At 38.9% G+C, this 15,448-nt stretch overlaps 1 protein-coding gene across 1 annotated transcript in view; it reads right to left on the bottom strand.

Annotated features, from left to right (window-relative positions):
* Positions 1-484: 484 nt before the first annotated feature.
* Positions 485-15,448, bottom strand: part of EEFSEC (eukaryotic elongation factor, selenocysteine-tRNA specific) — an 87,336-nt gene continuing 72,372 nt past the window's right edge. The window contains exon 6 of the mRNA XM_025894711.2: positions 485-1,488. Coding sequence (XP_025750496.1) covers positions 1,304-1,488 — 185 coding nt within the window. The 3' untranslated portion in view covers positions 485-1,303. The remainder of the gene's footprint in view (positions 1,489-15,448) is intronic.

The following is a 15,448-nucleotide window of genomic DNA, read 5'->3' as shown; positions in this document are numbered from 1 at the left end:
AGGAAAAGATTGAAAAAAATCAGGATCGTGTTAGCATGATGGACTCACGCCCATCAATGGATATAATAACGATTAATGAGTGTAGTGATTTATTAGTTATTTACTTCCACGTGCAACTAATGCACTTACATTATACACACGGTCACTGTCCATGGCTGACTTCAGTGAATGGGTCAGAAGCTGCTATTGAGCATCAACAAGAGGTACTCTTTTTGTTCAAAAGGCAGGAACTAACATTTTCCATGCTGACAAGCCCAAGTCCAATTTCTGTTCCACACCACAGCTTTTGTACCGGTAGAATTGTTGTTAGTCTTCATGTTAAGGTGTCTGCACTTTGTACGTAACAAAGAAGGGATATTACCAGTGCTCTCCTTTTTATGAGCCTAGGACACGAAATTGAGAGGAAGAACTAAAGCAGCCATGAAATCCCTATTAAACAACTAATGGTTTCTAAAGCATCTTTGAGATATTCATTTTACAAGGCTTATGCAGCAATCTTCTATCATTATTTTAATGAAATAAAGCCCTTGACTATTTCCAGAGGCAACTTTTTCTTTCACACACAAAAGATATTGTGGTTACAAAAAAAAAAAGAAAACAGTTCTGGAATAGCATTCACTGCAGAACAGGCAGGAAATTCAGAAAAGTTATATAAAATGCCACCAAAGATAGGTTCTGAACCTTTGGAACAGCAAACAGAATAATTAAGACTCTCTCAGTCACACACATTATTATGTTTAATATGAAAAACATTTCAAGATATAAATCATATTTATAAAAAACATCCATACCATCTTTCAGATAGCATCTTACATAGTTGCAGCTGAAGGAATGTGAAACATCCATTTTAGGTTTCACCTATTAAACTGTGCGCTTTCTGTCTCCTGCTTTGCTCAGGGAAGTAAGCCTAGAATAATCAGCTTCCCTTTGTGGGTCACATGAAATTCACATCCTGACTTGATTTAGATTTATACTGGTGGCAAACTTCTAAATCAAGAGAAACTTCAACACAATTCTCCAGAAAAACAGTGCAATTACAATGTACACCCAAATGTGCTCATCTGGCAGGTGACATTACCTGAGATGCCATAAAGATTCACATCACAAAGATGACAAAATAAGCAAATTCTAACAAACATATGAGATGGCAGAGATCGTGGAAAGGGGCATATAATCAGCAGAAGCTTCCAGGCTCTGTTGGTGAAGAAGAAACAAGTCTAATGTGTCCAGAAAAGAAATACATTCCACCTCAAATCATTTCAGTCTGGACTTTCAGGTGCTATTAGAGGCCTCCCTTACTTTCTCAGGATTGAATCATTTTCTTCTGCGTGTCAAAGACGTATCTCTTAAAGCTAAGAGAGATAGTAACAGGTTGGGCTGAATCATTCTTGCTGCTTTCATCTTCCTTGGTCATATCCCCCTTCCCTCCCTTAGATTTCTTCTTGGAGGCAACAGTAAGAAGCATCTTGGTATCTGGCTTCAGCCCATCTGTAAAAGAACAGGAACACACATCATAAACACATTCAACATCATATTTTAGTATAGTTAGAAAAAATAAGCAGCCAAGTTTACATCTGAAATCAACCAAGGAAAATAAGAAGGTAAATCAAATGCATTAGGAAAGTCATATTTCTGCATCAGACTTTTAGAATATGGTAACTTACATCAAAAATAAGAGAAGTCTTTAAACATAAAGTTCACAAAAGTGACATCCCCAAATCCAGTGCAGTATCCTGAATCTTTCTGTTTCCATCTACAGCTTTTAAACTATTAAACACAGGCAAGAATTTAAACAAGCCAGACCAACTTGCCTGATCTAAGCCTTTTACTTAACAGGTCTTTCCTATTATTTACACCCAAAGTTTACATACCCAAAGTTTCCTGTCATCACTAAGAATATTTATAAAAATACAGGTCATGAATAAAAAACAACCAGTAAAATACTAAAATTATGTACAGTCATAAGAGTCAGAAGGTTCTAGAATTTCTTTAAGTCTATTTCCCAGATTTACCAGAAGCACACTGCTTTATTTTATAATTTGCACTCTGCAAGTTATACAGTTTTGTGTTTGTTTAGGGGGGTTGTTTGTTTGGGTTTGTTTGCTGGGTCTTTTGTTTTGTTAAAACACAGTATTTGTTTATTGGAACAAATCGCACTGTTTATTGGAACTAGAATTAACCTGCACAGAATTCCACGGATCTAACTTGAGTCTTTCTCAAGACATTTGTGCCAAACAGAAATATTTGCCCTTTTCTTCCTAAACGGTCAGGGTTTATAATAAGTTCCAACGTGTTGGAGACATTTTAGATAAGAAATGCAGGACAGCAAAGTCCAAAGAAACACTGTAAAACAAGAGAGATGCAGTTCCTAAAGGACCACTCCTGAAAACTGCTTGTACAAAGCAGAAGACAGCAAACTCCTCAGAAGCTTTTCAGTGCCACCTGAATATAGTGCAATGTGGTTCTCAGGCATTTGGCCAAAATCAGTTCAGATATTTTTAACCTATGGTGTCACATAACCTTATCTCAAACACTTAATCAGCCTCTCTCCCCTCATATTGAAATTCAGATGTGGATTCTCATATCACGGCCTGACAAAAAGATTGAGATGCTTATGATTTACTGGAGACAGGAGGTCTACAGGCACAGGTGATTTGCTCCAGCTCAGACACCTCCAGAGGCACTCACAGCTGATTGCAGGGGGATGTGGCCCCAGAGCCCACCTTCTCATCTTGCTGTGTCAGAGAGCAAATTGTTCCAAGCGGCATTCCCACCACACAGCCGAGGGAAAGGAAGAAACGAGGAAGTGTTGAAGCAAAACCAGGAAACTGCCCATTTGCCATCTCATAACCAGATGCTGTAAACCAGCCCTAGGGCCCTGCAGTGCAGCCACAGGGATACTTTTGGAGAGAAAGGGATCAGTCTTGCTTTTTTGGAAAAAAAAATAAAAATAATATATGAAATGCAAGCACCCAAAAGAGGAGAAAAGCAGGATGTTTTGTATTTAACTAAATAAATTACAACCTACATTAAGGCTGCAGGAGTCCAGCATCAAGCAGAATCAACTTTGTACAGTTCTGCAAGATCTTGCATTTCACAGTCATGGCAGTTGCTGTTTTCTCTTTCCAGATGGCAGAACACAAAAAAAGCAATGATTATTTCATTGTGAAAATAATTGAGACTGTTCCTCCTTGATGGCTGAGAAGTCTGATAATGACTATCTTTGCACGTGTAAGGTTCAATTAATCAAACTAGGTAATATGGGGTGATGGGACCACATATTTATTATATGATTTTATTACATTGTATAGTCATGTTTGATGCAACTGTTTCGATTTTTTAATTGGGTGCTTTCATATAAATCCCATTAATATCATTACCCTTACAATCATTCCAACTTCACTGTGAAAAATAATTTATCACTACATGAAAAGCAACTTTTTTCCTATTTGGAAAGCTCTGAGAACATCTTGGGTCCTGCCAGAAAAAAAACAGCAAGAGTCAAAACAGAGGAAAACAAAATAAAACCAGCAAAAAGAGTGATCTCACACAACCTCGCTCTATACCTTTGCAGGATTTATTTCATATTTTATGTTTTCTACTGTTTTGATCAACCTAATTGTAAGTTTCCCTGCACGGGGTTTCCTCCACTTTCTTGGGAAGATCATTTATTTTTTGGACAAAGAAACATTTCATTTTGCTTTCTAGTTGGTTTCCCTTTCTGAGTCTTATCACTATTACTAATGTTGCTGTTACTGGCACAGCACTGTTTAAGAAAGATGTTTAACTAAATCCTTTCAGAAAGACACACTTTAATTAAAGCAAACAAATCCTAAAACACTTTTATTTATGTTAGCAGGCTTCGCTAGGCTCTAATTTTCAAAAAATGCTAATTGGCGGAAAGGAGAGAGGAAGGGAGGAGATGTGGCATTAAAATTGCAGCCAAAATTTTCCCTTTTGGGTACATGAAGTGAGGCACCCAGGCTGTCACTGCAAGCCCTTGCCCACACCGGTGATCCCCCAGGGAGAGTCAGCCTCTCACCCCAGAGAGACATTTGGCTGCAGCAGCAAGTTGGGAAAGTCTCAGCCACAAGGGTGAAACAACCACTTTGGGTAAACCGAGCTTCAAAAACTGCCAGTGACATCAGTGAGACAGCCTGACATCTGAAACCTGGCACAGCACGTTCAGCGTTCAAACAAAGCATCTCATGTTTGAAAATTTTCATTTTTAAGAAAAAATGATGTGCTGCACGTGGAACTCTACTGGGGAAAAAGTATTGAAAACTGTGCAATCTCACCTCCTCCACTCTGTCGCCAACTTCCACATAGGAGAAGTAAAGGTATATACCTCACCTGCAGCCCTTAACACCTATTTGGGCTAAATGAGGTATTACAGGTAAGAAGTTTGCAGAAGAAATGGAAGAACGTGGTAGTTCCTACCAGTGAAATGACAGGCTGACAGCCAAAGGCAGCTCAGGTATTATTAAACTCAAGGTATCTAAATTACCTAATCAGATCCCGTGGCCCTCATTCTGCAAACAGATTAGGTGGCTGGCATCATACCCTGACAAATGGCATTTTCTGTTTCTCTGCTCTGGTGCCAGGAGGTCTCAGGGCTGAGGAGGCTCTGTGACAGGGAGCAGCACAAAGGAGCAGGCAGGGAGAGACAGGCACAATCGGGGTTTCATCTACCTCTGCGGAGCTCTCGCGTTACACACAATGCATACTTTACATTTTACAAAACCAAGGAAATGAAGGGAAATATATCTGTCACCGAAGAAGACATCAGACCTTTAATAGCTGAAATGACGGATATTTTTAGATGGAGGTCTAGTTTAACTTACTTACATTAAGGGTCTAATCTCTCCTGAACAATAGCTATGTTAGCTTGAACACATAGTGAGAAATCTGTTCCATTAATTAAGTGCTGCCTGTACTACTCGGATTTGTAGCAAATGTTAATAGATTTTTTTTTCTTCCTCTGTTGGACAATTACTTTATTTTGCCAAGTTGCTAATGGATTAAATTGAAAAGGCCCGTGTGTTAAAAAGAAAAAGACTTCAGCTTCAAAGTTCTAAGAAATGCTTTGCATACAACAATGGAAAATACCTATATATTAATATTATTAATGGGCCATCCTCAAAGGCACATAAAGCTTAGCAAATTTATTCCCACCTATCAAAACCATGTCTCTAAACAAGAAGTGCCCAGACAAGGTCTTATGCAAAATGTACTTTTAGCAGCAACTAACCCAGGTTAGACATGAAAATCTAATTGTAAAACAGTTTAATCTACTTCATTCTTTTTGTTTCAACTATTGTTAATAATTAAGAAATAAAAATATGGACTCTTTAATATCCTTTGTCTCAGCACGGCCTGAAGGATTTAGTCTAAACTGATCAATTTATAAATAATAGTAAAAAAAGTGAATTTTCAAATTCAGATGAAAAGCAATATCACATCAGGAAAAATTTTCTAAGTCTAAGAAAAATGTCACATGCACAAAATAAAGATAAACACAATATTTTACAGAATTTTCACAAATAAAAAGCTAGCAGCTTAGTGATTTGCTGTGTCTTACATAGCTAAGCGCATTGGAGTCTCGAGTTTTATAATTATTCATGCAAAAAATTTGCATAGAGACATGCAGATTTCAGTGATTTCATATAGAAATTTCACATTGTAGAATTCTGGATCCCTCCCTGTGTATAAATATAGAGAACGAATTTAGCTCCCCTCCTTCCCCCCAGTGAAGGTACTCCCAGGTTTTAGGTTTCTATAAACCTTTGTTTTGTCCCTACATTAATCCAGACACCAGAACAGGGTGATGAACACCCTCCTGTGGATCCCGTGGGACAGTATCCACACCAGCCCTGCCAGGAGCGCCGGCCAGGACACAAATCACAACACACACACATGGCCACAGCCAGCAGGGTTTGCTTTGGCTTTGTTTTTACCACTTCTTCACTTAAAGGAGGACGAAAGCTGATACAGTATCTGCTCCTTTAACTCCTTTGCAGGGTGAGGGAGCACCACAGTGCTTTTTGCCCATATACATTTTTATTTCAACTGTTACCTGTTAACGTGGATTCTACTTTACCTTTTATATAACTTCCCCACTTCACATCCTCCTTCACTTAATGCTGTCATTCCTTATCAACATCCTCTGTCAGTTTGTTGACTTTTTTCTACTATTAGCCTTCTGCTCTCCTGCTCCTTCAAAAGTCTCTAAGGGTGGTCTCTGCTATTTCTTTCTAATTTTCAGCTCCTCCTTCCTTGACTCCCAAATTGCACTTGCTGTTCAGCCCTTCAGGAGTTTTATTTCTCTCTCTCCTTTTCCAACTCTCTTTTTCAAATTTTCCATTTCCATATTTCCATTTCCTATTTTCACAGATCTCTTCAATATTTAGGAATAGTCCTGCCTCCATCAAAGCTAAAGAAACGTGTTTGAATGGAAGATTCTAAAGACTGAATGCCAGACACATTTTAGATGAGAAGCAAGATAATACAGTATCTCCTTGTAGCCCAGCCAGAGACAGGAGTAATTTTTAAGCAACTAATAAACCCATCATTGAAAACAGGTGTAATAATATAGGTGCAGGGCATGCTCTCCAGCACAGCCAGGGAGAATAATTTATTTTGCTGAACTTCAGCAACTCCCTTCTCATATGCACACTTGTAAAAAAAAGTTTATTGCTAACTATCCCAGTGAGCACCAATGAACATGAAAGTATTTGCATGGATGATTACACGGGTTTTTTTACAGCATCAAAAATTGGAATGGGGAAAAAAAAAATCATGTTAAAAGATTTCGAGACTCCCAATTAATGAGAACTTTCCTTTCAAGCCAAAATTAAAAGCCCATCTTACCAACAGGAAAATTAGCAAATGCATTACACCACCTCCCTACACTGGTACTTGCCACGGTTTGCTGGAAAAGCATTGGCTCAGGATTCTTATGACACTGCTAAGAAAAAGCACACTAAGGCTACACCAGCAGCTACCATAGGAAGAGAAACTATTCCTTTTTGCATTACATATTAAGAAATTGCTAGACTATTCTTGCAAATATTATTGCCAAGCCTTCCATTCCATTCAGGAATTTGTGAGCAGACTTTCAGTGGGAAACTGAACTTGCTTTACCTTCTGTAAACTAAATGTCCTATTCACTTCTTTTTGAATGCTGCAGGTAGAAGACTCGGCTACCTGCAACTTCCTGTCAACATTCAAATGTTAAAAATTGACTGAACATCAGAAAATGAGTGAACATAGTACATTTGATGTTGGAAATAATTTTTATCCGAGGCAAATGTAACCTTTTAATATGACAGGCAGACATTTTTCTTTCTTCCCAAGGGAAGGAAAAAAAAAAAAAAGAGTAAAACTTGAAAGAGGCAAAGGGTTGGGGATAATCCTCACTCACAATGGATTATTCGTAACAGCTGGTTTTCACAATTTCAGGATTTCCTCAAATTGAACCCTCAGAACCTGAACCCTAATTACACAGTTAGAGAGTGTGTGCCTGCATCAATTCTCCTGCTAACAGGGAGTACAAAAGCCGGTTGACCTGAAAATCAGAAATAATTAGAGCCCCAGATGGAGACGTCCATGCCACAGTCTGATGCAGAGGGGCTGCACCAGTGAGTGGACGAGGACCAGCCTCTCCCCCACCTTACTGCAATGATGGAACGGAAATAGAAACTTTTTGCCAGTACTGCAGGACTTGAAAATCCTGTACTTTAGCACAACACAATTACAAACTAATTCCTTTTTTTTTCTTGCAACACCTATGTATATTCATCCAAGACTTAAATATTTACCGACGTCCAAAGAGATTCAAATAAAGCAGCACTCCTATCTGTTTCAGATTGTGATTAACTTTAAAACAAGACTAATAAATTTATCATTGGTTTCCAGCAAAATAAATAGAAATACCAGAGGTAAAAGGGCTGGTTCTCATGCAATACAATATCAAGCACAAGTTACTTCTCCACTTAGTCCCAAAACATGTCAGCAGTTCTAAGAAACAGTTATCTGTGTTCTAAAATCATGAAAAGTTCATGCAATATCCCAAAAGTAACATTCTGGAATTTTGATTCAAACAAAAAGCAGAAGCATCCCAAAATAAGAGGATCAGTTTGCCCAGCCCTCCCGTTACAGTTACCTATACAGTCAGGCAGAAAGTGTGCAAGAATAACAGAAAATGTAGCATCCTGTTGCTTCAACTCTTTATATTGAGCTCTCACTTAGCAACTCTGCTCCTCTGCTAAAGATACCCAACAATCCTACCGTTTGATTTTATTCAAGCTAAAGGTAGTCATTTTTCACCATCAATATCCCAGCAAAAAAACACCCCAAAAAACCGAAAAAAACTCCCACACCAAAAAACAAACCAAACCAAAAACCGAAATCACAAAAAACCCCAAACTAATCAGGAAAAATGAGATCTTTATGAGCCTTCCAAGGACAAAAAACCTGTGTTACCCTACCCATAAATACTATACCAGGAACATCAGATACACCACATCATATCTAGCAGACTGGATCACTGGTCATCTAGAGACTGGTCCTATCTAGCTTGGTATCCCATCTGCCTGTCAGTAACACATGTTGCTTCAGAAAGAGCAGGGCTGAAACTGTGTCCTGAACTAACTGGAGCCTGGGATCAGGCAGGAATTCTCTCCCTGACATCACAGTCATTATGTCAACACCTATGAACTTTCTCTAGGGAAAGTATTTAAGTATGGTTCTATAGGAGCCAATCCACTCTGTTCCCAGGTGTTCATCACCATGATGAACAAGCACAATACGATTACCAAGACAATTTCAATGCAACAGTTGACCAGAGATTCACTGAAGAAACAAGGAATACTCCTTTCCTTACTACCCTCAGGAGCTCAGGATTTGAGCTGCAATTACTTTCACAGATCAGGCAGTGAATTTTACTTATGTAAATCCCTTCGCAATTCTCCAGTAATTCTCTTTTGAATTCACACCACCTTTCCCACATCTCTTGTCAGCTCTCTCAAATACTCAGCTAGAGTTCCAAACTCCACAGTAGATTCATTTTTCTCTTCTGGCTAGTAGAAGATCAGCTATTACCACCTCGCCTGGCTCGTGAATATTAATAGGACTACAGCACAAAGTTGGTCAGAGAGCAACCAGCCTCCAAGGAGGCCAGAAAGAAGACTCCTTCCTTCCAAATGAGAATCATACTAATGCCTCAGTGTGGTGTTTGGGATCTATGCAAAACATCCATAATTCATTGTTTGATGACAGAGGCAAGAAAAAAAACCCCACATTTTACAGCCATTTTGAGCAGAAGTAGACTGCCCCATGTCCCAACCAAACACTGTTGTGACAGCCAGTCTGCATCAGCAGAGCTGTTCCTGCAGTCTCAGCTTGGCAGACTGTTTGGAAATCCTTAACTAATAAAACATTTTCCCATAAATTGGGGAACAGCTGCCCTGTACCACATCAGAGAAGGCTGCAGTTCAGTGGTGAGCAGAATTGAGTCTTGTGTATCAATTTGTTAAGTTTATACAGGCTTTTGGACCAAAAGACATTATTATAAGAGCTGGTACTACTGGAAATAACATGGATTTCATTATGGGCTCCTTCTTAGCAGGGAAAGAGCTAATCTTCCTTGATGAGGAAGACAGAAGCTGTTTTAATTCAAGAGGCTGACCTAGGTGAAGTTCAGGCCGAAGCTGTATTTGGAAAACTCTCACATCAAGCGGACACAACCCTTTCAAGCTTGGTGCCAATTCTACACAATGGTTTGAACTGCGCTCTCCGGCAGTCCTTAAAGGCACATTTTGTATCTTGGCTTTTGCTGCAAGCAATCAAGAAAGAATGCAAGAAAACAAAACTGTTTCCCAAGCACTGTTTGCTGGTGCCATAATTAATATAATCAAACAATTCCACAAATTGCTTCCAATTGCTGGCGTCACTTTCATGTGCAGAGCCAGACTTTCAAAGAAGGGTCCTTCTTGTCCTATATCCTTACGCTGGTAACCCTCGCTTCACACAATAGTAAACAAGACCTCACTAAATAGTAGAGGGTAATTTGTACTGTAATAGGTCCCCAAGGCACCATGGACACAATTTGAAATGCCATCTAATTTTTCTTTTTAATTAAAAAAGCAGTTACTATATTTAAACAACAACACAAAAAAGTTCAGAGGGGACAGATTGGAGTTTCCCACAGCTCTCTGGGAGTTTTCTCAAGGTCAGGAAGAGTTTTATAGGCTCAACTGGTACACATTTTTTTTCTTTAATTAGTCTGCCATACCCTCTGCATGAAGTCAGCGTCTTGATTTTCAGTCTGATATTTTTCATATTGCTAAATGGAGCACAGACTCCATTACCACACTACATCTATTGGCAGCTGAATCAGTATCAATGGTGTCCTTCCCGGTGCATGCCTTGCCTGCCACTTCCTTCTCCTCCCTCCTGTCATCTACACTGAGGAGACCCAGCATATCACATTGCATTGAGTATGCCATTTGTTCAGTTTTATACTTCACTTCCAGCAAGATGACCAGGATATATTATTTGATTTCCCAAATTTACAGAACACAACCACATTTTAACCTTCTTTTTTGGCAGAAATAAAATGTCATTATTGAACAACAGAGTAAATGGAGCACTGTCATGCTAAGCCATGTAGCAGGATAGATTTCTGCACTTGAAAAATCCCCACCACGTATCATACCACTGCTCTGCAGCCATCTCATTATTTAAGTAAGTCTACACAAGCCAACACACACTTTAGAAGGATATTTGCAGTTACCACAGTGGGTTTTCCAAAATGTACCCTAATCCAACATGCCCTTCAGCCCTAAATGAAAGCATGGAAATGAAGTGACATACTTAAGGTCTTCATTTCTTGGCTAGTTGGTCATACTTTAAAATTGGTTGAGAGTACAAAAATTGAACTCATTTCATAGACCAACACACCTTTCAGCTGCCATTACACAGTGTGTCACAACCATCTGTTGGCAAAGTCCTCCTAGGATAACTCCCCTAAAGAGCAGATGGATTTATACCTTGCACTCCTGGACCACAACTATTACTTGTATGCTCTACACAACTTTGTGCTTTTCTGTATGCCAGAGACTAACTCAGTACAGGTTACACAGGATACTCCTGTGCACCATGGACTATGCCCAGGCTACACAAATTAAGTGTCCACAAAACACAATGGATCAACTGTCAGAGCTAAAAGACAACCACTACGGTAATATTTCTGGCCTCAAATCCAACACTGTTCCAGTAGCCTAAAGGAAATTTTCAAATTGATTTCTGCATGGGTTTTCAGTACAGTAACAAGGCTGCAATTATGCCAGCTGATATATCACACCAGCAATTATTGGAACTCTCTTTTCACTTGATGGCCACTAAAGGTCCATGCAGTCATTGAGATGGTGCCTAAGTACTGTACTCATTCTCCCAGCATACCTGCAGGGAGAGGCACCTCTCATACTGGTGCTGTGATTTTTGTCTACACGTCCTTCAAGCTCCCTGAAGCAAAACCCGAGCGCATGGAAAATGCCCAGTGCACAACAGGAGCAACTGTGGGGAAAAAAAAATGGAACTAATAAGGGCATCAAATTATTAACACAAATATATGCAATGTAGTTGGAACCCTGGGGATACTGACAGGTTGTTGTTACAATTCAACAATAGAAAAATTACAGGCAGGTCTGTGTGAAATATCTAAGACCATTCATAACAGTCAAAGTCAAAACAGTATCTTAAAATCACAGCTACTGTCACTGGACCTCTTAAGAAGTTCTCTCTTCCTGGGAGACTACTAAAGAAACATGCAGATGTCAACACAATGAGTAAAATTTGGAGGAGTCTATGACAACTATAGTACAGGACAAGTTTTATTGTTGAGGTAGTCTTTGCTGATTAAATTCTCAAATCAAGAGGAACAATATGACAAACATGCCCATAAAGAGTACAGTTAGGTATGCAAAAACAGATCAAGGAATTAGTAAGCACAGGAGCTTTCATAATTTTAAAGCCCATGTCATATCTCTGGCACTAAGTTTCTCTCCAGTGAGGGAGCTCCCAACCCACTCTGCAGTGGGCCAGAAGATACTTTTGACTGTGTTTTTGTCAGCACTCCAGTACCTATAGAACAGTAAATAAACAAAACCAACAATGCTCATGTTGTGTGCACCAAGGTGAGCAGAAACAACTGAAAACAGGTTTTGCATTCAACACAAGGGGTTAAAACTTTATCAGCCTAGTGAAAAGGGAACAACAACAACAACACCAGCACCAATACCCAATCTCTCCTACAGCGGCCTTTCAGAAATGCATACAATGCGGAAAAAGTTCAGGTTAGCAGATCTGACACAAAATCAAAGGCAATTCATTACAAAGCAGCCTCAAATCAAAGTGCTGGATCCGCAGGCCTGTCTGTAATCCTCCCATCTTGCCTGCAAAACTCTTGATGTGGAGTAGGCACTGCAGAAGCCAGTTAAGCTGGACCAACTCTGCTGACATATCCCAGGCATCTGCTGCTCAGCGCTGGTCCACAGTTTAAGTTGGGTGATATTCATCTTCCCCTGGGCTGCCTTTATAAAGCAATCCTGAACAATGGGACTTCAGAATAAAGAATAAAACATTTAATTTTTTTTTTTTAAAACTTCTAGGCAAGGGCCTTTAATGCGATTAGGAGGGGAGGGGGATTGGATAGCAGCTTTTTCTTTTTCATGTTATGTATATTGTGTGTAAACAAATATGCAATTTGCTTTAAAAAGATAAGGTGATTAAATTTTTATCGGGCTTGTACTCTGTTGTCACCACAACAAAGAGAATTAGGAGGAGGAAAGAAAGGCCTTTTTATTTGAATTATGCTCTTACCAGAGGTTCTCTACAGCACAGCTGTAAAGCCACTCAATGTTCTCCAAACAGGCCCTTTGATTGCATTTTATTCAACTTGTTTGCATTTTGAGCAATCGAAAGGAAAAGAACGCTCCACATTTTGATGTCTTAATGTTCCTTAATACCTTCTTTAATTTATATTAAGCTTCTTAACTAGGGTGATGAATTCTTCAAAAACAATAAAGACCTAGTGCAGAAATCTTTCACACACCATGAAAATTGAAATTATAATGTATTCATGGCTTTTTTTTTGTTATAAAAAACATTATTTAGAAGAAAGACTTAAAGCATATAAAAAAAAATCCTGAAGTTGTACGAAAATTACTTGATCCAGAGAAATAGAGGAAAGTTCAAACTAATTATTACAAGGGAAATAAAATGTTGAGGGAGGTGGAAAGAATAAACAGCATGAGAATGCTGGGTTACTACAAAGTTTTCAGTCTTAATAACCTATAAATTCCTCCTCTATGGCTTTGTACAAAAAAAAAAAAAGGGACACTAAAGATTTGTATAATTTTGTTTTACCAAGACAAATTAAAATGTTTGCCAGTTCTTCCTTATTATTCATACACTTCTTCCCTAAAACAGCTCTTCACAGCTCCACAGTGTTTTTCCCCTCCTAGTGTCTTTCACAGTCTGCCAAGACCAACAGCACACACTGAACTTGGTGAAGATCATAAAGGAGCCCTCAAACGCCCACAGATGGAACAGCTCCACGGGGCACATACATGTTCCTTGGTGAGGTTCTCAGATTCAAACACCATTCACAGGTGGATGGAGCTCAGTCAAACAGGAGGGCAGGTTGCATGAGAAAAGCAAGGGTCATATAACAAGAGGCCTTTCAAAGGACAAGACTGGACAGGTTTGCTTTTGCAGACACGTTTTCCAGCGATAGTTGATGCTCGAACACTAATTATCTGGTTCATGCAACAAAACTCACTCTCAACAACTCCAGTGTTCTTTAAAAGTCCCTTCTACAAAAAATGAACACAGTGAAGTCCATTATGTACTTTTATGTACAAATTATGGACATTATATACAAAGCAGCCTTAGCAAGGAACATCCAAAAGAGTGTATTCGGCTTTGCTTCCCAATTTGTCTACTATTTTACCTTACCTCTTTTTTTTACTTAAAAATTTTACATTCCAATGCAACTTCAAGTTCTCAGCAGTACATATGCATGTGCACATGAATGGCTACAAACACCTCACCTTGCTCCCTCTTTCCTCTGCAAAGGAAGTCCTGAGGAGAAAAGCCACAGCTGGTACTTCTCAGAACACCAACACGGTGCCTAGAGCTGTGTTACAGTGACTGGTTACTGCAGCAGCAGAGAAATGAGCTTCCCAAGAAAATCCTGAACTACATAAAATCAAAATATTCTTGAAATGATATATTTGAAAGAGGACACACATTTTGATCTGGGACAATTGTCATTTTCTGTTGACATGCACTGACTGCTCACCTACCTCCCCCGAGTCATGTTTTTAAGCAAATTCCAGGAAAGCACAAATTGAAACCTCACAGTAAAGCCTGCCACATTTACAAAATGCTTGTGGAAAAGCTCACTTAGTTGTACCAGCAATCAACTGGCCACAATAATTAAAACAATTAAAAAAAATTCACATGCTCCATTTACCGTGGAATAAAACAATGCTGATCCTAATCTAATACTGATGTACCCTGGGTGAAATGACACCTTCCCCTCCTGAACAGGGTTCACACCACACCAGCACAGAGCAACAGAACCTAAGAATTCAAGAGCAAGCATGGATCACTACAGCAAAACTGAAAAACCTCTCTCAATAACTACACAGAAATTGCAGACTACACCAAAGGCAGCACGGAACATCTTTACAAAGCGCGTCGTTGCCCTCTGCCATGGTGGGATGTTTTCTTCAAATCTGTCCAGCAAATAAGTTGTTACTTTAGCAGGAAATGAGAGAGAGAGAGAGAGAGAGATGAAGCAATGCTAAAATAAACAGTTATTCAAACACAATAATTATCGTATAACAGGTAATCCCTGCTGTATCCCAACTATTAAAACTTTCATCTGCATTTTTTTAAGGGAGCAAGTACAAAATTTACATATCCAAAACAGTACTTATGTATGTAACCAGTTAAGTCTTAACTGTTGTATCTATAAAAGCTTGTGCCTTTAAGCAGAAATGATTCATGAATTTTAATTTGTTTTAAATGTTGAAAAATTCCATCCAAGTAAATTGAGTCAACAAGCCAAAGGATGAAGACATGTATCTGGCTTTTATTTAAAAAATAAAAAACTCAAGTCTATAAATTCTTAGTCACCCACAAATCCTCTAGCAGTGAAAAATACTTTCCAATAACTAAGTTTCCTGCATTTCTTTTAATTAAGACACTATGCTTTTCCCCATTCAGCACATGCTGGCTGAACACTGTTGAGCCTTAACTGATTCTCTTTGTATTATTTAACTACTAATATTTTTAAACGTTCTTACAGAAATTAATTAGCCAACGATTGTCAGAAAGTGGGAAGATTTGCAGAACGGGACTCTGCAGGCTGCTTCAA

Source organism: Manacus vitellinus, unplaced genomic scaffold, assembly GCF_001715985.3.
Source record: "Manacus vitellinus isolate BGI_N305 unplaced genomic scaffold, ASM171598v3 scaffold_14_pilon, whole genome shotgun sequence".
NCBI lineage: Eukaryota > Metazoa > Chordata > Aves > Passeriformes > Pipridae > Manacus > Manacus vitellinus.
Note: the sequence above shows the minus strand (reverse complement) of the source record. Positions and strands in the feature narration are given on the sequence as shown.